This window comes from Suncus etruscus, chromosome 13 (assembly GCF_024139225.1).
Source record: "Suncus etruscus isolate mSunEtr1 chromosome 13, mSunEtr1.pri.cur, whole genome shotgun sequence".
Taxonomy (NCBI): domain Eukaryota; kingdom Metazoa; phylum Chordata; class Mammalia; order Eulipotyphla; family Soricidae; genus Suncus; species Suncus etruscus.
In genome coordinates, this window is record NC_064860.1 from 78,547,139 (window position 1) to 78,573,930 (window position 26,792).

The 26,792-nt window shown below is 32.2% G+C and overlaps 1 protein-coding gene and 1 pseudogene across 1 annotated transcript in view; one reads left to right on the plus strand and one right to left on the minus strand.

The window, feature by feature from the left end:
• EPHA6 (EPH receptor A6) overlaps positions 1–26,792 on the plus strand; it is a 973,333-nt gene that overhangs the window by 152,429 nt on the left and 794,112 nt on the right. Inside the window, exon 3 of the mRNA XM_049785675.1 lies at positions 19,852–20,515. Within this exon, the coding sequence (XP_049641632.1) occupies positions 19,852–20,515 (664 nt within the window). The remainder of the gene's footprint in view (positions 1–19,851; positions 20,516–26,792) is intronic.
• Positions 1,235–1,353, minus strand: LOC126026472 (uncharacterized; annotated as a pseudogene).

Here is a 26,792-nt window from a genome sequence, read left to right on the forward strand (position 1 = left end):
AAAAATTAAGAAGTTAAAATGATAAATTTATTTTGCCTATAACATAGTTTTTAGAGCCCTTGAAACCAAAATAAAAACAAATCCCTGTAAACAATTGTTCAGGCACCAAAATGACTAAGAAGAGCCTTAGCGTTAAGCTTCCAAGAGAAAAGCATATTGTTTTATTTGTAATTCTCTTGAGTCTTTTGGTTAAGACTGATTTAAAGGTTACTAATCCTCTAGGATTTATGACCTTCTCTAGAATGAACCTGCTTACGAATACTTAGTCTGTTATACATTTAAGGATTTTGGAATTGGAGAACTAGTGTATTAGGGGCCCAAGCAATAGTTACAGAGGTTTGGATGCTTGCCTTGCATGCTGCTAACCTGGGTTTGCTTCCCAGCATCCCATATAGTACCCTGACCACAATGAGGAGTAATCCCTGAGCACAGAGCCAGGAATAAGCTCTGGATACCACTAGACATTACCAAAAATTAAGCAAGCAAGCCAACAAAAGCAATAACAACAACCACAAAAAAACTAGTGTTTATAGAACATGGTTAGGTAAAGGTGACTTCAGTATCAGAGCTGACTTAAATGCTTCCAAGTCAGAAAATTCTTTGATTTTGTTGGTTCAATAGTTTCTACATTTGTTTTAATTAAGTCATTTCTTGTAATGTCATGATCTGTTCACTAGTGTTCTGTGCTCAATGCCCCAGAACAAGTGTTCAAGCTTAGCTGCTCATATTGGTACTTAAAGAAATCACATCCACCTTTTGTCTTATATTTAACAATCTACACTCCTGAACTCCCATCATTTTAATCGCATTGGGAAAACATGTTTTATAAGCATATTCCTTTTCTTCTAAAACTCTCAAACCTGGTTAAAAAATAAAGGTGCAAGGACAACCATTGTTGAGTTTTTCATGATGTCAATGTGTTTCCCATGTGTTCCTTTTTGCTTTAACGAGGAACGTTCTTGAAGACTGCAAGCTGATATATTACCAGTTGTTCAATAAATTAAATGATACTCATCTCTCTGATCTTTTTGACACTTAGCAAATCTTTGTATGTGTGTGTTTTCCCTCATATTCTAGTTTATTATTAACCTTTACATACTCAGACTTGCAAGAAGTACCCTCAGGCTGGAAAGATAGCTCTAAGTAAATGTATTTATTCTTTGTTATGGAAGGTTCAGGCATGATTCTTGACATCAGATGGTTTTTTTTCTCTCTCTCTCTCTCTCTTTTTTTAAGCCTACAGCATCCGATATTCCCAGGCGGTCTCCCATCCAAATACTAACCAGGCCCGACCATACTTAGCTTCCGAGATCAGACAAGATTGGGCACGTTCAGGGTGGTATGGCTGCACACAGATGGTTTTCTAAGAACGTTTTGGTCAAGAACTGTGAGCACCATGCTAAGTGGAGACCATGAGCACTACCGGATATGGCTCTAAAATATCCACTCACCTGTGCCAAAATATACCCTAATACAAATCAATGTGTCATGCCTGTTTCCAGGTTTCATTAAATTCTTGTTCATAGATGAGCATTCAGAGAACACTCTTCTCTGACCTTTTCTGGCCTTCATTACCTGGCTAAACTCATATTGCTCATATTTTCTTTCCAGTGAAAAAGACTACTATTAGTTGAGTTATACTGATTACTGGCTCTAGGTTTTGAAGATATTAGAGGAGTAGAGATGGAGATATTTTATTATTCTATGTTTTTAGTTTTTAAGTTAATTAAAGAACTGTGGTTTTTAAAGTCATTGATGGTTGAGTTTTAGGTATATAATATTTCAACAATAATCCCACTACCAGTGTTAACTCCCATCATCTATGCTCCCATATTCTTTCATCCCTTACCCTCCCCTTTCTTGTCACCTTTGCAGGAACATTGCAAAGTTTAATAACTTCAGCATAAATCTTATGTTTTCAATGTTGAATCTCTGCTTTGGAATCATAACAGTACCACCCTCTCACATCACTAATAAAACTCGTTTCCCCTTTACTTCCCTTTCTCATCTGCTTCCTTCCCGGCTTGATTTCTTTTCTTCTCTTGAGGCTCTGGAATCAAGTATAATCTAAGCAACCCCCTTAACTACATTACATTTCCTCATCCAATTATTCTATATACCACAGATAAATGAGGTCATCCTGTGGTTGTCTTTCTTCTTCTGACTTATGCAACAATATCTTCAGGTTATAATTAGATTGCAGAAAATTTCATGGTATTTTTGTTCCTTGCAACTGCATAGAATTCCATTATTGTATAGATACTATAGCCTCATAATTTATTTATGTATCATGAAACACCTTGGTTGATTCCATATCTTAGCCATTGTACTAAGTAACTAATGTAACTGTTGTACTAAAATAAATAATGGTTTGATTATGCATTTTGAATGAATGTTTTTAAGTTCTGTGTGTACATACCCAAAAATAAAAATCTAGGATCAGATGGCAGCTTAATTCTGAATGTACTGAGAGCTCTCCATATCTTATTTTAGAAGGATTGAGCCAGATAACACCCCCACCAGTAATGAATGTGATTTCCTTTTCTAGCACATCCTCATTAGCAAAGATTATGTCTACTATTTTTGATATGTGTCATTATCACTCTTCTAAGTAGATATCTCATTGTTGTACTTGATTTGAATTTTCTAATGATAAGAAATTCTAAGAACTTTTTCATGTGGCTATTAACAACCTTCTTGTCTTCTTAGAAGTGTCTGTTCAGGGCCCGAAGAGATAGCACATCGGCGTTTGCCTTGCAAGCAGCCGATACAGGACCAAAGGTGGTTGGTTCGAATCCTGGTGTCCCACATGGTCCCCTGTGCCTGCCAGGAGCTATTTCTGAGCAGACAGCCAGGAGTAACCCCTGAGCACTGCCGGGTGTGGCTCAAAAACCAAAAAAAAAAAAAAAAAAAAGTGTCTGTTCATTTCCACTCCATTTTTTTCATAGGATTTTAGAAATGTTGATCTTTTATAGTACTTTATAGAAACTGAATATCAAGCCTTTATCTTTAGTATGTAATGTTAAGACTTTTTCTATTCAGTTAACTGTTTTTGTTTATTTGTTTTTAGTTTTAGCCTGTGATTTTTTTTTGCCACATATTCTCTAGTTTGATATAGTCCCATTTTTTTATTTTTTATTTCATTAATTTTATCAGTGGTAACAGATTATTGAAGATACCTTTTGAGGTACAAATTTTGGAGCTTTCTGTTCTTATCTTCATCAATATACTTTGTAGTTTCAAGCCAGAAGCTATGCGCATCTTGAGAGATATACTTTTTCCTGGTGGGTACCAGGAAAAGCGAGGTTACCGTACTCTAGCAAAGGTTAATAAGCTATATCTCTAAAACCCCAAATGTTTGGGAAATCTGGAACTTATGATTCTCAAAGATATTTATTATTCTCTATTCTAGCTCTTGGACTTGCATTCTTGCCTGCCTTTAAATGACATAATACCTGAGTTCATGCCTCTCTGCGTTTGGCTCCATGCAAATTCGGGTCTTGAGCTTGGTATGCATCCTTACTACGTATATGCTGAAGGAGATCAATATCTCCATAAATACCATTATTTCTAAGAAAAGTTTTCTTTCTTACAATGCCCTGAGTTAAGTGTTATATAAATTTATTGTCAATTTTTCTTCTCTATGTGCATCTGTAGCATTTACCAAAATTAGTTATCCTTATAGTTTGTTATTATTGGGCAACTGTAAAATTTTAGCTATTAATATATTGTATTTTTTGCAGTTTTTTCCTACTCGCCAGAGGTAAGTGACAGGGTTTGTCATAAATTCCAGTTACATCTATAAGAGGATTCCCTGTTGCAATATGATTACCAAGTAATCAGTAATTAGTGGAGGAGTGGCTTCCTATAATCATTTTATTTTTTCTAAACAAATCTCTCTAGTTGCAGTTTCTGTGTACAATGATGCTGAGGTAAGAAATTAACTATAGTAGTTTATTTGGGTGATATGAGAGCCCGGGTCAGAGAGGATACAGAAAAAGAATGGAAGCAATACTGGGTCCTTTATTGAGCTAGTTAATACCACGGATGACTGGAGCTTAATCCCACTGGGGCATTCAGGGAAATGGTATAAAACACATGTCTCAGATACTAAATTCAGTGTTTTATTGGAGAGGTTTTCCCTCTGGATGTTAATTCATCAGAACTTATGACCTGGCATATATACAAAGAAAAGCCTTCCACAGTTTGAAGAAAATAAACAAACATTGTTTATGTATTGAGTAGATCTTAGAGCATCTTGAAGCTTTCCTTGAAATATAGTTCTTTTAATTTCTTTGCTTATTAAAGAAAAGTGAGGGTTTGTACCAAAACATTAACTTGTAGGGAAAAATAGATGGTTTTAATTGTGTTTTCTTTTATATATATAAAAAATGAAAATAATACTTCTGTGATAATACATATGAAAATCAAATATAGATTGTCATACTTTTATCTTTAAATTAAACTATTTTACTTATTAATGTTTTATCTAGTCCATCAACTATTCTTTTTAAAATGAATCTCAGTGGCTGATGAGCATTATTCCATTTTAATATGTGATATTATTTTAAGAACTTTTTGGGGGGAGGGTTTGAACTACAGTCGGCAGTGCTCAGGGGTTATTCCTGGTTCTACACACACAAAAATTGCTTCTGGCAGGCTCAGGGACCATATGGGATGACAGGGATTGAACCTGGGTTTTTCTAATGCTGTGTGTGTGTGCAAGGCAAACGCCCTACCACTAGGCTATTACTTTGGACCTGGAAACATTATTATAATAAATTTCTAGAAGTAAAATTTCTACATCAGAGGCTTAGATGCATTATAAAATTTCTTAAGTATATTTTGTGGTTGGTTGTATTCTAATATTTATTTTTGGAAGTATTATTATTTTATATTTCTTTATATTCTTTTGTCACCCTTAGTATTCATGTCAGTCATATAAAAACTGATAATATTGGAGTGTTTATATATATTATATTACTATCAATTTTTTGTCAAGTCTTTTGATAGTTTTTTAAAAATACATGTTTAGAAGCAGGAGATAAAGTGGACTGGTGTTACGTGATAGAATAAACTAATTTGCTGTGGTTGAAGAAGACATGAATGAATGACAATAGAATCACAACTACTGTATAGGTTGTACTGGGCTTTGTTTGTTTTAAAGTTAGAAAATTCTTATGACTTAAAACTAGTTATTTAAGCTTTATTATTCAAGGTCAGTCATATTTTATGTAATCTATGAAGTTAGATTCTACACTTTACTTAAATCCTTGTTTGAAACTGTTTTCTTATGAGTTACTATATGTTCTACTTAATTTAAATTTGAACATTTTAATTTTATTTACTTTGTTAGAGAAAGACAACACTTAGCTTAACTTTTAATTTTATCAACTGCTTTTTATTTGTTTGATTATATCAAACTATATTTTATAGTTAAATTATATTAAAGATCAGTATCATTGCTGAAATATATTCAAAGGTAAATCTATACATATATAAGTGCTTATATATTTATGACTACATAGAAATGCATATTCCATATCTACATAATGCATTTACAATGCTATATATGCATTAGGTTGACATTCAAAGATAACTTTAAATATAAGTTTAATTGTAAAAACCATGTTTATAGATAGTTCTAGTTTAATGCCATGCATTCTTAATATTTAAACGATATGAAAGCTAACTTTTTCTTACTTAGTTCTGAATTTTGTTGAACAGAATATAAGTAGATACATAATACATTTTTATTATACATTAGGAATATATTCATGTTTAAATATTTTTGATAATACTCACTCTGAAGGATATTAGATTCATCTCAAGTATGCATTTACTTAATAACTCTTTTTTCTGTTAGAAATCACTTCTTTCTGTTAGAATGCATTTAAGTACTAAAATGTGTATTAGTTCACTGTTTCCATATAAGATAGTTTAGAACTGAAAAATGTTTTCAACAGGGCTCCAAATATTTGCATTATTCATCATAAGATATTTAATAATTAAAATAGCACCAAACCTAGTTAATTATTTTGTAAATATAGGATGTAATATTTAAGGATAAAAATAGTTATTTGAAGTTGATGGGATCAATGGCTGTTAAGTACTGTTATATAGTAAATTTTAAAGTTTTCTTTTTTTTAAATAATACTTTTTATTGTGAGCAAAAAGTGAGTAATAAATATTTCACAGTAATATTGAAGGTACAAAGTGACAATAAATCAGGGCCATTATCACCACCAGGGTTGTCTTCTCTCCCCAACTTTTCTCAGCCTGTGTCCCATATCGCTCTTCTTTGGCCACTGGAGTGCTAGTGTAACTGTTCCCCTCTCTCTATAGCTTTTGTAGATAGGATATCAATTCTGTTATTCTTGCTTTGTTGGGTTTGGTGTTTAATTCTGATCATTTTTTAATTCCACTCAATGTTCATATGGCAGTTTGGTCCTGGTACATTTCATTTTTATTCCCCCCCCTCAATTCATGAGGCAGAACAAGATGATGCAAGTTGCATGGTTCTGCTGAAAGAAGACAAAAACGAAAAAAGAAAACAAACACACAAAAAACCATATCAACAACAACAACAAAGCCCCAACAGTTTAAAAAAAAGGACAATAACTATCAAAAATTAAAATAAAATAAAAAGCAACCAGCAGCAAATGAGAAAAAGTTAAAAGAAAAACAAAAGAAGTGCTGGTGTGGCAAGATTTTTTTTCTTGCCTAGGCACAGTAAATATTGGGGAAGTAAGAAAGGGAATTCCCTTGGCTTAAGAGATTCGGGGGTTTTCTGCCTTTGAAGCATACTGTCATAGGAACACCTACTGGCTCCATACTCACTCACTTACACACCCCAAGGTCTTTTTATGGTGACAGTAAACTTTCCGTTCAGATGTGGGTGATGAGTTTCAGCCTCTGAAGCTGGAAATCTTGTTATTTTCACAGGTTATAGGGCGAAGACTAGGAGAGAGTTTTTCTTTACAGTTCTAAGATTTCTGTTCCATCACTGTTGTTGTAATCAGTGTTCAGTAGTAAATGGTCTTGATTTTTGCTCAAATTCTAGGCTGAAGCATAGGATAGAGTCTTCATTATGATTTCTAAAGTTCTGCTCAGACTCTATTGTCAAAGTCGAACCTCTGTAATTAGAGGACTCGATTTTTGTACAAGTCCTCAGCTAAACAGTTTTCTTTTTAAATATATATATATTTTAATGTTTTGGGTGTTGTTTGAAATAATAGATATTACTAATCTTTTTCTTATGCTAAAATACTTTAATGTCCTACATATCTGTAATAAGAAGGTACTCTTCGTTTACTTTTTTGTATGAAGATTGTGCATATTCCCAAATTAATAGTTTAACAAAACGTTTCTTGTTAGAGCTGTTCTTTCACTTTTCTGTTAACAAATCTGACGGACATTTCCTGGGCCTCTCAGCAGCAGCAGCACACGTGCTGAATACTTTCTCCTTCATTAGTCATTTAATTCTTCAATGGGTATAGAACATTGCACTCTTGGGGGCTCTTTTCCCAGTTTGCATTAGCATGCATTGTTTGAATATTCACTTATTTCATATTCTATATTTGCAGTAATTGACAATGCATAATTGAATACTCTTTAATGCTATTCCTTTTAGTTTAAGTAGAAAATTGATCAGAGCCATAGCTATAGACTTTGTTCAAAGTTACATAAAGATAAATTATATTTAAGTATTCCTTTTTATATTAAAATTCATATCAGGAAGTAGTCTTTCTTATGTGAAAGCCCTTCTATATTGAGATATTTAATATTATTACTATATTTAATTGGTACTATTCTTATGCGATTTTTAATAGTATTTTCCTCTCTTCTTCCTCTATCAATCTTGAAATTCTGAAAACACACAAGTACACAAAATTGGTGAAATGGAGCTCTCAATTCTTAAAATAACTCCATCCCTTTTCCTAGTTTAATTCCATAACATTTTCCTCCTTTCCCTGCATCACATGCATCCTATACAGTGATGAGCATCATATACATGTTTAGTTGTGGTAATTAAAAGTGTGTTGTGCTACTCACCAGGGACTCCGCATGCAGTTGTGGGGCTAGCTTACTCCTTGAGTTTCAGTGTTTGCATACACTCTTGTCAGAGAATGCACTGCTTGAGTTTGCTCAAACAATTATATTGTAATCTTCACCAAGAATTGAATACTTAAGTAATGGTGCACATAGGCATACATACTCTGTGTCACACTTTCTGCATCATGCTTTCACGTTATTTTAGCTGTGCTGTTACACTCCTTTAGTTGTGGTACTCATACATCCCCAGTTATGGTGCAGCTAGAAATTGCTTACAGCTCCTAAGATAATAGAAAATCTGCCAGCATCAAGTTTAATGCATATGCTGATGCTGGGGATTGAACAAGTGTCCTGTGCTTTCAAGGCAGACACTAAGTTGCTGATCTATCCATAACGCCATAAGCTAGTTTAATTTTGTATACTAGCATAAAGCCACTTGATACCTGCAATTTTTAAGTTAAATTAGCTGATACATGTGTTTAGCTGTCATCTGGAAAAGCTCAAATGTAAGATAAATAGAATTTCCAAAGTTTATAATTTATAGTTTATAATTTATAATATAATGCATTATATTTAGAATTCTTATTTAAAAAGTAGCAAGTTTATGGGGCTTAAGAGAGCATGAAGGTAGGGTGTTTGCCTTGTATGCAGGAGGGTGGTTCAAATCCCAGTATCCCATATGGTCCCCCGAGCCTGCCAGGAGCGATTTCTGAGCATAGAACCAGGAGTAACCCCTGAGCGCTGCTGGGTGTGACCCAAAAAAATAAAAAAATAAAAAATAAATAAAAAGTAGCAAGTTTATCAAAGTAAAAGTATTGAGAATTATTTTAGTGTATAATGCAAGCCTTCTATGACTCATAAGTATTAAGAAAAAGTTAAAAGCTTATTGTGTTTCTGATGTTGTATCCACTTGATATAATGATGAAAGCAAAAAATTATTCTCCAGAAGCTGATAGACCTTGTATTCTGCTCAAATTTGTCTTAGTTTGAAGTACTATGGCATGTTTATTGTCTCTAGCATCTTAGAATAAAATTACATATGGTTTGAAAAGATATTTTATGTCATATATTTTGTGAAATTATTTTATATATTGTAGTTTGTCAGTAATCTATTATTATTCATATATATTAATATATTATTAAACATATTATAATTTAACTTATTAATTAATCATCAATATATTAACTTATTAATTATATTTAATTATATATTAAGCATATATTATTAAACACATAGCAGAATAATTAAATAAAATATTTGCCATATTTTCTTGTGGTGTTTTTGTTATTTTGTTTTGGGGCCACAACTAGCAGTGTCTAGATATTCTCCTGGCTCTGTGCTCAGGGGTCATTCCTGGCAGTATTCAGGAGACCATATCAAATGCCAGGGATCAAATCCAGATTGGCCACTTGCCCTATCATTATTTTATTATAGAAGTTATGTATAAGATGGAATTTAAAAGATCTTATTCTTAGTGAAACATTTAATTTTTATACCAATTAAGTCCTTTAGACATTCAAAAGATAGGTTTTATTTAAGAGTTTTAATCTTCATGAATAGATGATAATTTAATGGATATCATCCTTCTTGCTATAATAATCTTTTCCCATTCATAGATCAAGTACACCAAAAATAATAATTTTATTAATAACCCTCACTTATTCCTAGCAGTTGTCTTCCAAATGTCATTGAGTTCGAGCTTTTTAAAAAAAATACTTGGATATCTTTGTAGTGCTAATAAAAAGATTTTGTTTGCCCAAAGTAAAATAGAAATGTATCTGCATATGATGCATTTTGGGTCTTGTGATATTCTCCAAAACTAGTTATGATTTAAATGCAAAGCCTTCATTTTTCTGCTTCAAAAACAGTTGTAGCTTATTAACTACATGCCTAGCAGTAGATTTAGAGCACTATTTTTCTAAGTTTATGCCAATATATTGACTCAAAGTGAATATTTAAATATCTGAGAAAAATATCATATTAGAGGAAAAAAAGGTCCTTTAACAGGATTTTTTGATAGAGAGTATTGAATAGTTATATTTAAAATTTAGCTAGTACTGCATTACATAAAGCAATCCATTCAACAGCTTTTGCTTCTAGTAAGTATGCAAGGTAAGAGAGAGAAAAACATTGAGAAAAAATATTCCAGAATGTATGATTTTCTGGAGGCTTCTCTACTTTCATAGTTATTTTATTTTTGTTATTCCTACAAGAAGGTTAGGATCTCCTTTCATTACCTCTCTCATTTTTTTTTACATTTTTTTTTATTTCGAGCAGTATACTAAATTCTTTGGTAACAGTTCACAAACTAACTAACAATTTGTGCCATAGTTTTGTTTGACTTACATCTATGGTTCTATTACCATTTACTTTGGCAAATAAATTGAAAATAATATCACTGTTTCTGTTTTTGTTAATCCCTTTTCTATATTATGGTAGGTAACTTAGAAGAATGTTGGGGAGTTGGTTGGGGCTCCCCAGGATACTCAAGAGAGCAGGTGGTTCCATTGAGTGATACCCAATTTGTTCTGTAATTCAATGTGAGAACCAAGGGTGCAGTGATGCTCAGTCTATGACACTGGGATTACTTGGGCACTCTGTAGGTGCTCAGGAATCAGACATTGATTGGGGTTGCTGTGTGCAAGGCATGGACCTTAATTTCTGTAAGAACTCATTAAGGCTTTAAAGAAAATGTGTCCTCTGATGTTTTGATATTTGAAATGAACTTCATTCATATTGTATTGTTTTTGCATATTTACCTTGTATATGTGTCTAGTATAGCTATATACAATACATTTTAAAATGTCCACTTTCTTTATGTTTTCCAGCCAATAGTTAGAATTTGTTATAAATAGAATCAGGAACAAATTTAAGACTTAATCATTTTAATATTTTAGTATATAGTGTTACATGTGATTTTTAATGGCAGGAAAAGGAGAAGAAAGAGATGTAATTTAACATGTGTATTTATATGTGTGTATATATATGTATATACTTCATATACATATATACATATATTATATGCCTCTTGGGTTATGGGCCACACACAACAGTGCTCTGTACTTAGCCCTGACTCTACTCACATATCACTCTTTGTGATATGTTCCCTTGAGGGACAATTTGAGGTGCTCAAGATTAAACCAGTGTTGAATGCATGTAAAACAATCGCCAGAAACCCTGTGCTATCACACTAGTTCCAGTCTCACTGTTATAATTAGGAAAGTGTTTTTGCCCTTAGGCTCCTGTTCATTCATTTAGTTGTTTGTTTTTATCAAAAGTATCTAGCTCTGAAGCAGTTTAGTTCTCTAAGGTATATAAGGTATAACTTTAATTTTCTACTTTGTGTGAGTCTACCCAGGTGTTCATGCCTGTATAAGGATAATTACTCATTAGCTAATACTTCTTGTGCTGTGGCTTTTGATAAGTTAGGGTATATTGTTCCCCTTTGAAGTTATAATTAGCTTTCTAAAATGAATGCTGAGAAAAAGACATCTGTATTTAATTTAAATTTTCAAATTTATTTTGTAATAAGCATTAGTATTCATGTTGGATGTTAAAAGATATTCAGAGGTATGAAGGTATAAATTTGAGACTGCTACATAGAACTTTGGACATCTGGATCAATTAGCAAATTATCTGAAATAGTCTTGCCTAGAAAGCCCATTTGATTGCATTATTTTATTCTATGATTAATATAAAATGAAATATAACACTACAATAACTCTTAGTTGCTCCAGTAATTAATCTTTTGTTATAAATTTCTGAGCTCCAAAAAATAGCTTTTTGGTCTGCTTTATTTGGGTTGCTTTGGAAATGAAAATTCAGTGTTTGTGAATTGTTTGTGTGTATATCTGACTATAATTTTAGAGACCTCTGAGGCATTAATGTATTAAGTACCATTCATTGCTCTTTATATTTCACATCACTTATAACATTCACTTTATTTGGGTGTCTCTAAAAGATTTAGCAGAAGAGAAATAATCTAAGCTGTGTTGAAGCACTGAATTATTTACACAAATCTTTGGCATGCTTAGCCAAATATTCTCCAGTGGATAAAAGTCCCCATGCCTATTTAAAACAATATAGAGAATAAAAAGAAAAATGGAGAAAGAGAGAGAAACAGATACAGAGATAGTGAGATAGAGATAGAAGGAATAGGAATAATGAGAATTAAGGAACATGTTTTGTACTTGGCTGATACCTTTTTGATCCTTGACACTGTATGTTTCCCCAAGCACAGTTACACAGCCAGGTCTGTCCTTCAAACACTAAGCTAAGAACAACCTCAAGCTCCACTAGGTGCAGCAAAAAAAAAAATAAATAAAAAATGAATAAAAAGAAGGAAGGAAGGAAGGAAGGAAAGAAGGAAGGAAGGAAGGAAGGAAGGAAGGAAGGAAGGAAGGAAGGAAGGAAGGAAGGAAGGAAGGAAGGAAGGAAGGAAGGAAGGAAGGAAGGAAGGAAGGAAGGAGAAAAAGAAAGAACTTAAGAATGTAAGAAAGGAAATAAGAAAGAAGAAAAAGAAAGAAAGAAGAAAGGAAAAGGAAAAGAAAGAGAAAAGAAAACAAAGTCATTTTATTTCACATTTAATTTAACAATTAAAAATTGTGAAAAATAAGTTTTGGCAGCATTATTACCAGTATTGTTCGGGTTCTATATGGCATAATAGGTTTCACCTGTGCTATTACATGCAATGCATGTACTCCAGCCCTTTGAGCCATTTCTTGAGCTTAGTGTAAATTGTAAGATGTTTAATCTTTATAATTGTAGAAAGTGCACTATAAAATTACCAAATATGTAATTAGTTTTGCATGAAGCATTACAGAATACAAACTGTAAAACATTCCAACATTCATACACTATTTTGCCTTTTTATTAAATGAATATTCTTGTCATAGATACAATAAAAGATGAACTAATACTAAAATCGTAGAGTTTTAATTTCTCATAAATAGTAATCAGAGGCTTGTGCTGTTCAAATGTACTAGTCAGTTCTAAAACTAGGCCTAGTAGTGTTGAGAGCATTCAGTGCTACACCCAGAAATTCTGGGAATAAACTATGAGGCCTCATGTTTAGATATGTGTAGCTTTCCCTATAGCTATCTGAGTGGTAAAGCACACATGACACATGTACAACACTAAAAGTATGCCAGGTAATACAATATCCCCTTTAACCTGCAGTTCTGTACAGTCCTACTCTTGAATACCTGGTCCATGAGTAACTCACTGCCCAACTTGCACCAGGCTAAGTATTGCTTGGAGTTGCCCTCTCAAAAAATTCATATTTTGCACTGACTTAAGGTAGGATTGTGAAACTAAAAGTTTTTAAGTGACTCAGCCTACAGAAGATAGAGAAAAGCGTTTTATAGAATTTATGTGGAGAGAACAAAGGGAAGTATTTGATTGACTATGTAGCTTGAGCACTTTCTGCATTTAAGACACAGATAACTGCTATTTGGTTATCTGTAGGTTTCTATTTGAAGCTGTTACAGAAATTCCGTGTAGCTTAGGTTTATACTTGCTAAGTTAGGCTGCCAACAAATAGAATTATCTTACTCTCCTTTTTCAAATAAATTAGTACATGATTCTGCAAAGTGTTAGTTGTGTGTGTATGTGTGTGTGTTGTTTGTGTGTAGCAGAGTTATTGGTAGGAGATTGGAGGAGAAAGATTCTTTTCTAGTTTCTTTGGCTAACTTAATAATTAAATTGACTTAAATAAGATTAACAAAAGAAAACAAATTTGATTACTTATGTAAAGTAGCTGCACATAGCCATAACATGCAAAGACATGAAATTAAGAGTTATATGCCATCTTGAGCCAGGATATGGTTAGGCCTTTGAGTCTCAAAAGACAGGAAGAAAGTTCACAGGTAAATGAGTAGCATAAGATATTGGTGTAAGACATTGGCCCTGACATGTAAAGCCCTTCCGATAAAACATAAATATTATAGCTGTCTATAAGACTTCTTCTGGTAACCATATAAATATTTTTAGATAACAAAGAGATTCCTAAATTTTTCTCAAGCTTTTTGTCTTGATTATTTCTACCATAAAATAATCAACTATTGACACATGGTGGGGCAGTGTATTCTGCTTCTCTTCATTTGCAAAATTTATATGTTCATATGTCCTGGAATAGTAGAACAGATAACATCTGTCTTATGTTCATTTTATGAGTTCTCTCTTTGTATCAAAGGCTGTTGTCTATGAAATATGTATAATGGATAGAAAATTTTGTCATTTTCAGACTCTTGCTCAACAAAAACTTTTAGTTGAACAAGATTTAGCTATTCTCGATGTGGTTGCCAGCACGATGCCTCATGGTACTTAATGCTTGCTGTTCTCCTGATTTAAGACTATAAATATAAATATGACAGTGCTTATATGGCCACAGGAGTAATTAAGAACCAGTCTGTGAAGAATAATGCTTATACTCATGAATTCTAGTAAAGAGTCATCAGACAAAGCAACAAATTGTTAACCAGAGGGTGAGGGGAAAGCATGCACTAAAACATTCTTTTGAATTTTTTGTTCAGTTAACAAAATTACTCATTAGTAAGTTTTAGGCAGATAATGTTCCAACACAAATACTTTCAGCAGTATCTGTTTCCATTGACCTACGTCCCCAGATTTCTTCCAGCTTCCTGCCATGTTCCCCAGCCTACCTCTATAGCTGGTACTTTTCCATTCCACCATTTTCGTAGTGTTTTCTTCCTTAACTAACCCATTCCAAACCTAACTGAGTGAAACTCTTCCTAATGAAGAATAGTCCTTTGTTTAGATTGTTTTGGGGCCTTTGTTATTTCCTGACAAAGTTTCTTCATATTCCACAAAAAAGTGAAATCTTTCAGTGTATAACCCACTCCTGGATAACTTCAGTCAACCTGGAACTTTCCAAATCCACACATATAACAGTAAATTGAATGGCTTTTTTATTGCTGTAACTGAATATTATTCAGCTTATTGAGTAATAATCTAATGTACATTTGCACCATAGATTCATTATCCAATCCTCTTTTCTTGGGGACTTGGTTTTCTTTCAGATTTTTACTATTGGAAATAGTGCTGCAATGAACATATAGTTGTGTTGTCTTTTCTGAATTGTGCATTTTGATTCTTGAGATGTATTCTGAGGAGTGGCATCTGGATTGTATGTAAACTTAATTGCTAATATTTTGAGCAATGGTCATATTAACTTATAAAAAGGCTGGGCCAGTCAATATTACCAACAGTGAAAGAGGGTTCTCTTTTCCCCATATCCTCGCTAACACTGGTTGTTATTCTTGTTGATAAGTACCAGTATCTTTGGTCTGAGGAGCTAGTTCATTATTTTGATTTGTATTTCCTTGATAACTAGGTAGAGCATATGTCTCTAAGCCTGATGTAGTTCTTCCTTGAGGAAATTTCTGGATTTTTGTTTTTGCTTCTGTTTTTGGGTCACACCCGGCAGTGCTTAGGAGTTACTCCTGGCTCAGAAATCTCTCCTGGCAAGCTCAGGGGACCATATGGGATGCAGGGATTCGAACCACCAACCTTCTGCATGCAAGGCAAACATCTTACCTCCAGGCCATCTCTCCCGTCCCAAATTTCTAGATTTTTTTTCCTTTCAATTTTTTGATAGTTGGCAGTTTTTTCTTTTCTTTTTTTTTTTTTTTACTAGTGCTTTATATATTTTTTATATATTTGAGATATTAACCCTTTTTCTAAATAGGGGTGGAAAAATAGTTTTCTCAGTCTGTGGACTATTCTGTTAATCATTTCTTTTGAGATGTCAACGATCCTTAATTTAGTGTAGTCCTAGTTTGTTTATAATTGCTTCCACTTACTTAGTCAGTAGTGTTTTATCTTCAAAGATGCCTCTAAATTCAATGTCATGTCAATATTTTTCTCTGTTAACCTAATCGATTTTAGTTAAATAAAAAAGGTCTTTAATCATTTTTATTTGACTCCTATGCATGCTGTTAGAAAGAGGTATGAGACCATATTTTTGTATGTCTCTAACCAGATAATAGCAAATAGAACCACGTATCCTGTTAAGATTGGTAAGATTAACTTCATCAAAATGGCAATACATCTAAACCATTATACAGATGCAGTGCATTCTCTATATTAAGAACACCCAAATTAAAAAAAAAAAAACTAGGCCAAACAGTCCCAAAATTCATATGTAAAAATAAACTTCTGCAAAACCAAAGTAATTAACTGGAAAAAGATGATAGGAGGCATTTTCCAAACTTCAAACTGTACTACAACGCAGAAGTAATTAAAATAATGTGGTTTCGGGGTTGGAGTGGTGGCATGGAGCAGTAAGGCATCTGCCTTGCCAGCGCTAGCCTACAATGGACTGTAGTTTGATCCTCAGCGTCCTATATGATCCCCAAGCCAGAAGCGATTTCTGAGTGCATAGCCAGGAGTAAACCCTGAGTGTCACCAGGTGTGGCCCCAAAGCACAAACAAACAAAAAAAATGTACCATTGGAATAAAAATTAAAATTCAGGGGCCTGGAGCGGTGGTGCAAGGCATAAGGTATCTGCCTTGCATATGCTAGCCTCGGACGGACAGCGGTTCGATCCCCCATTGTAACATATGGTCCCCCAATTCAGGAGCGATTTCTGAGCACATAGCCAGGAGTAACCCCTGAGTGTCACTGAGTGTGGCCCACAAATAAAAAAAAAATTAAAATTTGTATAAAAAGAATAGAAAATAAGTTACAGGCCCACAGTTAAATAGTCTTTGTTTTTGATAAATGACTGGCATTTTTATGGGAAGGCTAGAAAGAGAGCTATAAGAACTGGAGTGCATTCTTTGGATACAAAGACCTGGGTTCAATCTCTGACTTTGTAGCTTTGTTATAAGAAACTTTGAAGTACTGTTAGGTGTGAGCCAAATTTGCAAATAATAAAACAACAAAAATGTCTTTTGAAATTTTTGTGAAAAACAAATAAGAAATTTTTGTGAAAGAAAAAAAAAAGACAGGGCAAACTTAGGCTTGTTTACTGTCAATGATTCCAAAAACTTTGCACACTAGAGATCAGTTTTGTTTGACTGATGATTACTGGACCTGTAGTGCTATAGAGTGCTGTAGAGAGGGCAAATTTTGGATTATAAATATGTGGTTGGATTTGGGTTTGGTTTATTCACCTGAGAAAGACATGTCTTTTTTCATATTCTTTTGCTCTCTCTAAGAAATAGGTAGTGATGACATACTCTCCAGGCCATCAAGTAGTCAGCAAAACATCCAAAATAGAGGTTATATATGAAGTCCTACTTTCAATATTTGACACAATTAACACAAACTTGAAAAACTGATTATTTTATAACAACCCTGGTTAAAACTTTTGATTAACAGGAAGTAATATAGAAAATGTAATTATTCAAACAATTTGTGATGAATATATTTTCTTGCTTCTGTATATAAAAGTAGATAATACAGTGCAGACAATAATACTTGCACACATACCACAAGAAAAAAAATTTGATTAGAAATTTATTTAAATAATCAGTGAGTTTATACTTAGGCCCTCTAGAGAGTAAACTGCTTATAATTTGGATTGTGATCTTGACAGTACTTATCTTATTTTACTAAATATATTGTGAATAGTTTATTATTTAACAAGATATAATATGGATTTGCATGTGCAAGAGTGACAAGGCCCATAATATGCAGTAAAAAGATCAAGCTGGGTGATTTTATGGGTATCCTTGAGATTATCTGATCACCTCTAATAAACAGTGGATAGGTTTTATGACCATATAGCCGTAGTTTCAAAAACTCCTTTCTTTTCCTTTTTCCTGAAATAATTTGTTCTGGAAAATGCTGTCTGAATTTTAAAATAGCAATTTACAAATATTTAGGTACTGATCACTTTTCATTTTTTATAGACAGTAAATTTCTTGCAGAAATTTATAGTTGATAATTGAATGCATTTAGTATCATTATAGTTCTGTATACTGAGGAAAGTAGTCTTTCTATTAGAATACATTGAAATTGAAATTTAACTAGCAATAAGTGAATCTCAATAGCCAATCAAAATAAGAAACTACAAACAGAATGCATAAAATAATCTTACTATAAATCATTGATGTATGTTATCAAGAAATCAGACACTCATTATAAGAATTGTTCTTCATTTTTTCTGTATTTACTAGAAATAAGAAACTGTAGCATATTTTTCCAGAAAGGTTATACAATTTTAAATATACTTTACTATTTATTGCAAGTTATTTTAAATACACTATTAAATAAAACATTGTAGATATAAATATATGCATAGCCACAAATATAATACATATTTCACTAAATACCACATTTTAGAAGAATTATTGTGATAATAATAACAATTCTATTATAATATGCCCAAATAATTTTATGAAGATAAATAAAATTTTTCTATTGAAATAAGTTGCAAAATGCTTATATTGTTTGTAAGGATGATATTATTTATAAGATAATTGGATTATCTAGCCGAAGTAAAACCCAAAGTTTTAGAATTTTTACAATTTTGTCCCCTTTATATTTCTCTGATATGCTACTTACTTCTTTCTACTTACTGTGCTTCCAGCACCAATTATTACTCCTCTAAAGCACTTGTACTCTTCTGTCTCATGACTTATGTACCACTATTTTAATCCTCATTAGGTTAAATCTAACCTCACAGACATATACTGATTACTACTACTCCAGAAACTTGACTACCATTTTTATTTATTTTTTTATTTATTTTGTTTGTTTTTTGGGCCACACCCAGTGACACTCAGGGGTTACTCCAGCTATGCACTCAAAAAATCACTGCAGGCTATGGGAATCTGGGGATTGAACTCAGGTCCGTCCTAGCTCAGCTATGTGCAAGGCAAATGCCCTACCACTATGCTGTTGTTCAGGCTTTTTCTTTTTTTTTTTTTTTTTGGCTACCATTTTTAAAATAAATTCCTTTTCTTCAACTTTTTACTTTATATTTTACCATTCTAATTCCTACTATATATTTAGATTTATCATTAATCATTTTTTTTTACTTTATACAAACTCCATAAAGATAGTTCTTGTTCATTGCTTCATTGCTGTATTTCCAGTGTTCAGAATAGTAATCGGTAAATAATTATTGAATAAATATGAATCTTATCCATGCATTTTTTCTATCAAGTGAAACTTGCAGTTATTGGAGAGACAGGTGAGGTGCTTGCTTTGCACATTGCAGACCTGAAATCCATCTTTAGGTATGTATAGTCTCTCCAGAACCACCAGAAACGAACCTTGAATAAAGAGTCAGGTATAAGCCTGAAGCATGACTAAGAACGGCCCCTAAGCAAACAAACAAAAATGAGACTTGAAAATATATAATGAAATACAAAAGAAAAACTACTCAATTTGTGAAAAATTGTGTCTGAGAACAGCCAGGTAACCTAGTATGTTGATCAGTATTCCTTTGACTCCTTTTGATTAGCTAATTCTTGATATTTTAATTTCTCATCGTGGATTAGAAGATTTATATGTTTTTTTTAACTCATTCATGTATCACAGTAGTTTCACTGAGCAGAGACTAATTTCAATTTTACAGTTTAGGAAATTAAAAATGAAATAAAGTAGCCATTGGTCAGGCAATAAATATATTAGAAGTTGTAATTCAGGCTCTATAACATGCTTTAGACATGGCAAAATGAATTTATATTGTGACTAATATTGGCTTCATTTGTGTATTTTCAATTATTTATTGAACTTGCCCAAAATAGAAAATTTTAGAAGTAAATGCTATCTATTCACTGTTTGGTAATAATCTATTGTTTTTGTTTACTTTTTGCAGTGGGATGCTATCACAGAAATGGATGAACATAATAGGCCTATTCACACATACCAGGTGTGTAATGTCATGGAACCAAACCAAAACAATTGGCTTCGTACAAATTGGATCTCTCGAGATGCAGCGCAGAAAATTTATGTGGAAATGAAGTTCACACTAAGAGATTGTAACAGCATCCCCTGGGTCTTGGGAACTTGTAAAGAAACTTTCAATCTGTACTATGTGGAATCAGATGAGTCCCATGGAATCAAATTTAAACCAAGCCAATATATCAAGATTGATACTATCGCCGCAGATGAAAGCTTTACGCAGATGGATTTGGGTGACCGCATTCTCAAACTCAACACTGAAATTCGTGAGGTGGGCCCTATTGAAAGGAAAGGATTTTATCTGGCTTTTCAAGACATCGGGGCATGCATTGCCTTGGTATCCGTTCGTGTTTTCTACAAAAAGTGCCCCTTTACCGTTCGCAACTTAGCCATGTTTCCTGACACTATTCCAAGAGTTGACTCTTCCTCTTTGGTTGAAGTAAGAGGCTCTTGTGTGAAGAGTGCAGAAGAGCGTGACACTCCTAAACTATATTGTGGTGCTGATGGAGATTGGCTGGTTCCTCTGGGAAGATGTATTTGCAGTACAGGATATGAAGAAATTGAGGGTTCTTGCCACGGTAAGAAACAAGCATTTAAGTAAATTCTATGCATTTAAATGATGCTTTAAAAAGATGAACCTGTAGTATATTTCAAATAGGAAACATTTTCAGGGGATAATTTGGTTATTATTTTTGAATGAATTAATTAACTATATAGTTTGTTTTCATGCTAAGGAGAAGACATTATCTGATATATACTTTTCTCTTGGGGATGGTGTATAATGATGTAAAGTAATGATTACCATTTTAAAGTAAGCCTAGCTACAGTCCTAACTGCCAAGGAATCCTCTACCTAGAAAATAAGTGGTATAGTTCTTACAGTTTAAGTGAACTATCAGAGCAGAGCAATATTGGAGGGCTGAACATATAGTAGCATTGAACAAATAAGTTACAGAAGGGCTAAACAGATAACATATATGTTGCCCATGACATGGCCAATATGAATTCAAGCCCTGCCAAGAGTAATTCCTGAATGCAAATCAGGAGTGAGCCAGACATGACCTCAAAACAACATAAATATTATGTTGAAGTATGAAATAGCTTTAAATTTATAAATTTTAAAAAATATTAAAAGATAAATTTATAGGGCCCGGAGAGATAGCACAGCAGCGTTTGCCTTGCAAGCGGCTGATCCAGGCAGGACCTAAGGTGGTTGGTTCAAATCCCAGTGTCCCATATGGTCCCCCGTGCCTGCCAGGAGCTATTTCTGAGCAGACAGCCACGAGTCACCCCTGAGTACCGCCGGGTGTGGCTCAAAAACCAAAAAAATAAAAAAGATAAATTTATAATCAGAATTTATATAACTAACTTATCATACATATTTGTCTGCTAGGTATTTATGGAATTTGACATAGTGCTAATATGATTGCTAGTAAGAGTGAATTTATTTAAAATTTTATTTACAAGGTCTTGAGTTGTGAAGTTTATTTTTATATATCATAAATACCTTATGTTGTCCTACATGTATATTTTAGATAAAAGATGATTGTTACATTTTATATAGAACAACTACTAATATCATGTTTGTGGCTTGATATCTTTATTTGAATGTAGTAACAGGAAAGAGTGTAATACAAGTCATTTTCAATGGCTTGAAATGAAAAGAATTTATTTTTATTCTAAGTTATTTTCTATAGTATGAAATCACAGTTTTTCTTCTCTATGACTAATTACTATTTCTAAGCAATTAGTGAAAAGCTGTGGAAAACTAATAAGTCATGGAATAACTTGGATCCACTTGGATATAATAAGTTGTTATAGACACATTCGAAGTCTAGGTGATGTGGATATTTTATTTTGAGACTGGTATCTTATAGTACTACCAGTGTTAATTTTAGAATAGTTATTGAAAGCATGACAGTAGAGTTGCAGTTTGTGTTGATTAAACCACATTCAAGTGTGAGCAACTAGTGGTAGAATATAGCTTCAACAAATTAAGTAGATATCTTTGATGCAGTCTTCGATTGTCCTGTTTTATCTGATGATAATAACTTCAGTTATTGATTCTGTGCTGTCCGCCAACAATGTATCCCAAGAAATTCTCCGAGCCATATGCAATCAAAATGTTATATTAATTGAAACCTATATAAATAAGCTTTAGCTCAAACAATGATGATTTCTAAGGTATAATTGAATAGATCTTCTGGTTCATGTAAACAAATGTCACTTATGCAGATGAATTCAGGTGTAAGTGGTACCAGAGTTAACTTGTCCAAGATAACATCTCACCTACCTCTTTCTCTCTCTCTCTCTCTCTCTCTCTCTATATATATATATATATATATATATATAGCCTATCATTTAAGAATCTAACAAACATTTTTATATATAAACCACTTAAAAGATAGTTTTTTACACAACCATGTACAAAAGGAGTATATTTATTGAATACACAGTGGAATAAATACCCTGAAATATTTTTTAAAAGATCTGTCAGCATAGTAACAGTCCAATTGTCGACTCTGAATCATTTTATTAATATTCCCTAGTTTATATACAAAGAGATTATACTTTACCAAGATTTATTTTATAATGGTTACTTGTTATATTTATATTAACATCAGTGAAGTCAACTTCAGATATGAATGGTTTCAGTTACACTGTCTCTTGCTGAAGAATTAGGAGCAAAAAATGTTTTCAGGTATTATTCCTCTCTCTGACAGCACACACAGGATAGAACAGGATACACGTTAAGGATAAACTAACAGGATAAACTGTTGTCAGCATTCATTACTTTTGGGTTAAAATATAATCTTTAATGGTAGTCTAGTTTTGGCTTTAAGAATTTGTTATCCATTGTTGTTGGCTTTATCACTTGAGAGATGTGAGTAGACTAAATATTTATCTTAAAATATTTTAACTTGTTCCCCAACATTTTGAAATATTTTTTCTTCGAAGTACTCTCACCAGTTATACTTCCCAGTATAGATTATGAGTTATCTTTTATTATCTACAAAAGAGTAAATTACTTGCTTTTCCACCAGGCTCTCTTCATAGTCTCCTTGCTACCCATCTGGCTTTCACAATCTTGTCAATTCTAAAGTAAGTGACACATGTGTTAGCTGTTTTGTGTAGGTGTTGTTAAAGCTAATAGTAGATTTAGCTCTCTTATTTTTGAGAGCTTTATTTCATATTTTTTATTCAAGTATTTGGGTATAATCAGAATGTTCTCAGTTGGGTAATACATCTACTGAACTCATTTGAAGTCACTCAAGAAGGTATTTGGAGAGTTTCCAATGTTAGTCAAATGAGATAATTGACTCATATGAATCATTTTTATCTGGGAATTTTGAGGTCTAAAGAAATTTCCCAATATAAAATAATGATTTTAATGTGCATTATTTTAGGAAATCATTTTATTCTTCTTCTTTTTTTATGACATTTCTAATTCTAGGTAATATCAATAGTACTCAAAGAATTTAATATTTGGCCTTGTTCTATTTTCTAACTTTATCAAATTGTATCTCTTGAGTTCTCTTTCTATTATGTGTGAACATTCCATGTACTTTTCATATCACGGGTTTTTTAATATTTTATCTAACTACTCACTATATCTTTGTGTGTTGGCAATTGATTTATTCTCTAAGGTCTATCACAAGTGTATACCTGAGTTGTAAAAAACTAAAATAACTTTGATTTTTGTCAATTGAACTAATTTATTATGTGCCCGTTTATACCAGTTCTGTCAGATATAAGTCATTTATGTTACAAAAAGGTGAGACACATATTGATGTAAATGATGAGAAATCTCTAAGACCAAGACTACTGACTAGATAAAAAAAAAAGAAAGTATTGCTGTACATGTAAAATACTGTTTCTTCAATTAGCCAAACAGAAATGTTTTCTCCAGTGAGGATTACAATAGTTTAGGTCTGGAAAACCTAGAAAATATTTTATAAATAGGATCCTAAATTGTCTAAATTAAAATTTTAAACTTTGATGACAATTATTAATATACAGTAAATTAAAAGACAAAGCTTAGAATTTCTGTTTGGTCATTTTTTTATTCCTACTTCTTCCTTTTTACCTTTATTTTTATTTATTTCATTAGTTAATTCTTAATGAGTCTACCTTGAGACTTTAACATTTCCTGTTTGGTGGATAAAGTTTAAAGGATCCCTTAAATTAATCATGATCAACTAAGTCCTTTTACCATATGTTTAATTTTTGAATTTTGAAAGGGATACTGTTAGTACATACAATCTTTCAACCTAAAATTTATATTATTTATGTTGGAAAACTTGAGGATTTATCTTGAACTTTGTTGGAAATGATAAAAGGAAAAAGCTGAGATTAGTTTCAGGATTTGCCTAATTTATTGGAATGAATGTAAAAATCCTCAATGGCAATGAAACCAAAACAAGATGATTTAAAATAGATTAAATCTCTACTTAACTTATTAATATCTAGTAAATAACGTATATGTACTTTCTTTACATAATGCAGATTATAGTTATACTAAAATTGCACTTTGAAAAATAAAGAGACAGTGTAGGTGTTTATGTGCCTATATCATTCCCACCCACCCTGGTTCAAAACCTAGCAATTTATATGGTTCCCTGAACAACACCACAAGTCATTTCTATGAAGTCAGATATAGACCTGAATGTCACCTGGAGCATCCGTCTCCCTAAAGACCAAATTGAATCAAGACAAACAAAAGAAAAAAAACTAATACTGTGGATTGTTTGAAGTTATTTGTTTCTTTTTAATTTTTAAAAGTATAGATCAAGTAAAATTCCAGAACTATAAATGAAAGACACACATTCTTACTGTTATTAATCAATATTAAATACATATATAATCACATTGCTCCATTAAAATAAAATTTTAAACTAAAACTTTAGGTGAAACTAATTTTATGTATATGTTATAGTCAGTAATCCTTAGCTCAAATATAATTTATTTTTTCTCATATATACCTTACAGGTTAGCAATTAAAGCTGTCATGTTTAGAGATAATATATTATAGATTTAATTATTTCAATTTTTTCCACTGTTATTTCAAATAAAATCGCATTGGTTTACATCAAATAATAGTTCAGTTTCATCTATTTAATATTGTAACACTAAGGTAACAATTAGGTTGAACAATTCAGTGTTCTTTTTGTAAATTGTTCTTTTGAAGAGGACATGAATCTAATCTATTAACTTAGAATTATTCTAGTTAAAGCAGAAATTTTAGCATTTGGGAGTGTCGACTTCCTGGGTAAATATAAATTTATATTTTGTTTTTTATATGTAATTATCAAAAATGCTTATTTAATACATATTATAGTAAAACATTAGTCATAAATTATCGGCACTTAAACTATTTTAGGCATGTACTATATTCTTTTATTTTTGAAATGGAATTTGGAAATTTTTGTGCTATCATATTTCTGTTCACAAAAGTGAATAGGGAAGTACATGGCCTTTGGGTGACAAAGCTATTGATTTGATCTCTTGAGTGTCGTTATTAAGTCTTCAAGGCTCTTCTGATAAAGTTCAGGAGTATGTATGTTCTGTGTTTATGATCTTCTGTCTAATAATGTTATCAGAAATGATTGTGAGAGCAGAGAGAATAAAGAAATTTGAGACAGCAGGATTTACTGTCATTAAATGAGGGGACTGAAGATTTGATGAAAAGTGGAAAGGTGAGATTGGATTCTAAAGAAAGGGGCAGACTTATTGGCCCAACTAGTATTTTCAATTCTAAAGGTTCTCACAAACTAAATATGAACTCGTACAATATAACCTTTAATTCCAAATAAAGGTATTTTTTCATGAAGCAATTTCATACTTTCATTGAGCTTGAAAAGAAGATAAAATCAAGAGGCTCACAAGAGTCTAAAAATAGGAGAGATTATTTTGAATCAGACAGGGTCAAGTTAAATAATTACATTATAGTTTGTTCCCTATCATAGTTTTAAATAGGTCAAAATATCTTGCAATGATAATTTTAGTAAGTTATTTTAACCAGAATTTAAGTTTTTAGTTATGGTTTTCTGTAAATTGAAATCTGTAAGTTATATTTTATTAGAGAGACTATCCATTAAAAATAGTTTTTAATATATAATTCTAAGATTATTGAAATTTTAACATTATATTCCTTTCACATTTATCAGTCACATAAGCCTATTTTATTCAAACTTTTAAATAAAATTAGAAGCATGTATTTGATATACTTTTCCTCTATTTATTTATTGAGGTTTTTTTGGGTTTGGAGTCACATCCAGTGACACTCAGGGGTTACAGCTGGTTATGTGCTCAGAAATCACTCCTAGCTTAGGGGATCATATGGGATACTGGGGATTGAACTCAGGTACATCCTGGATCAGCCACATGCAAGGCAAATGCCCTACAGCTGTGTTATCACTCTGGCCCTTATTTATTTATTTATTTATTTATTTATTTATTTATTTATTTATTTATTTATTGCTTTTTCTATAATATATTTTTTGGTAAATTTTTTATCTGTTATTATTGTTTGTTTTGTTTTGGGGCCATGCCAAGTGATGTTGAGAGCTTCCTTCAGACTCTGTGCACAGCTTTGGCTTAGGGTATCATATGAGATTATAGACAGTAATTTGACAAATGTGTGCAAAGCAAATGCCCTACCTTTAGCACTATCTATGATACCTTTGGTATCTGTTTTCTCATGATTCCACATGTATTTCTTTCTTTACATGATACATCTAAAATTTATAATTTTATAATTATCTAATGACATATATTAAATGCCAAGTAATTATCTTTCTTTAATATTCTGAAAATATTATTCACTCTACATAATAATTTGTCATTCCTAATAAAG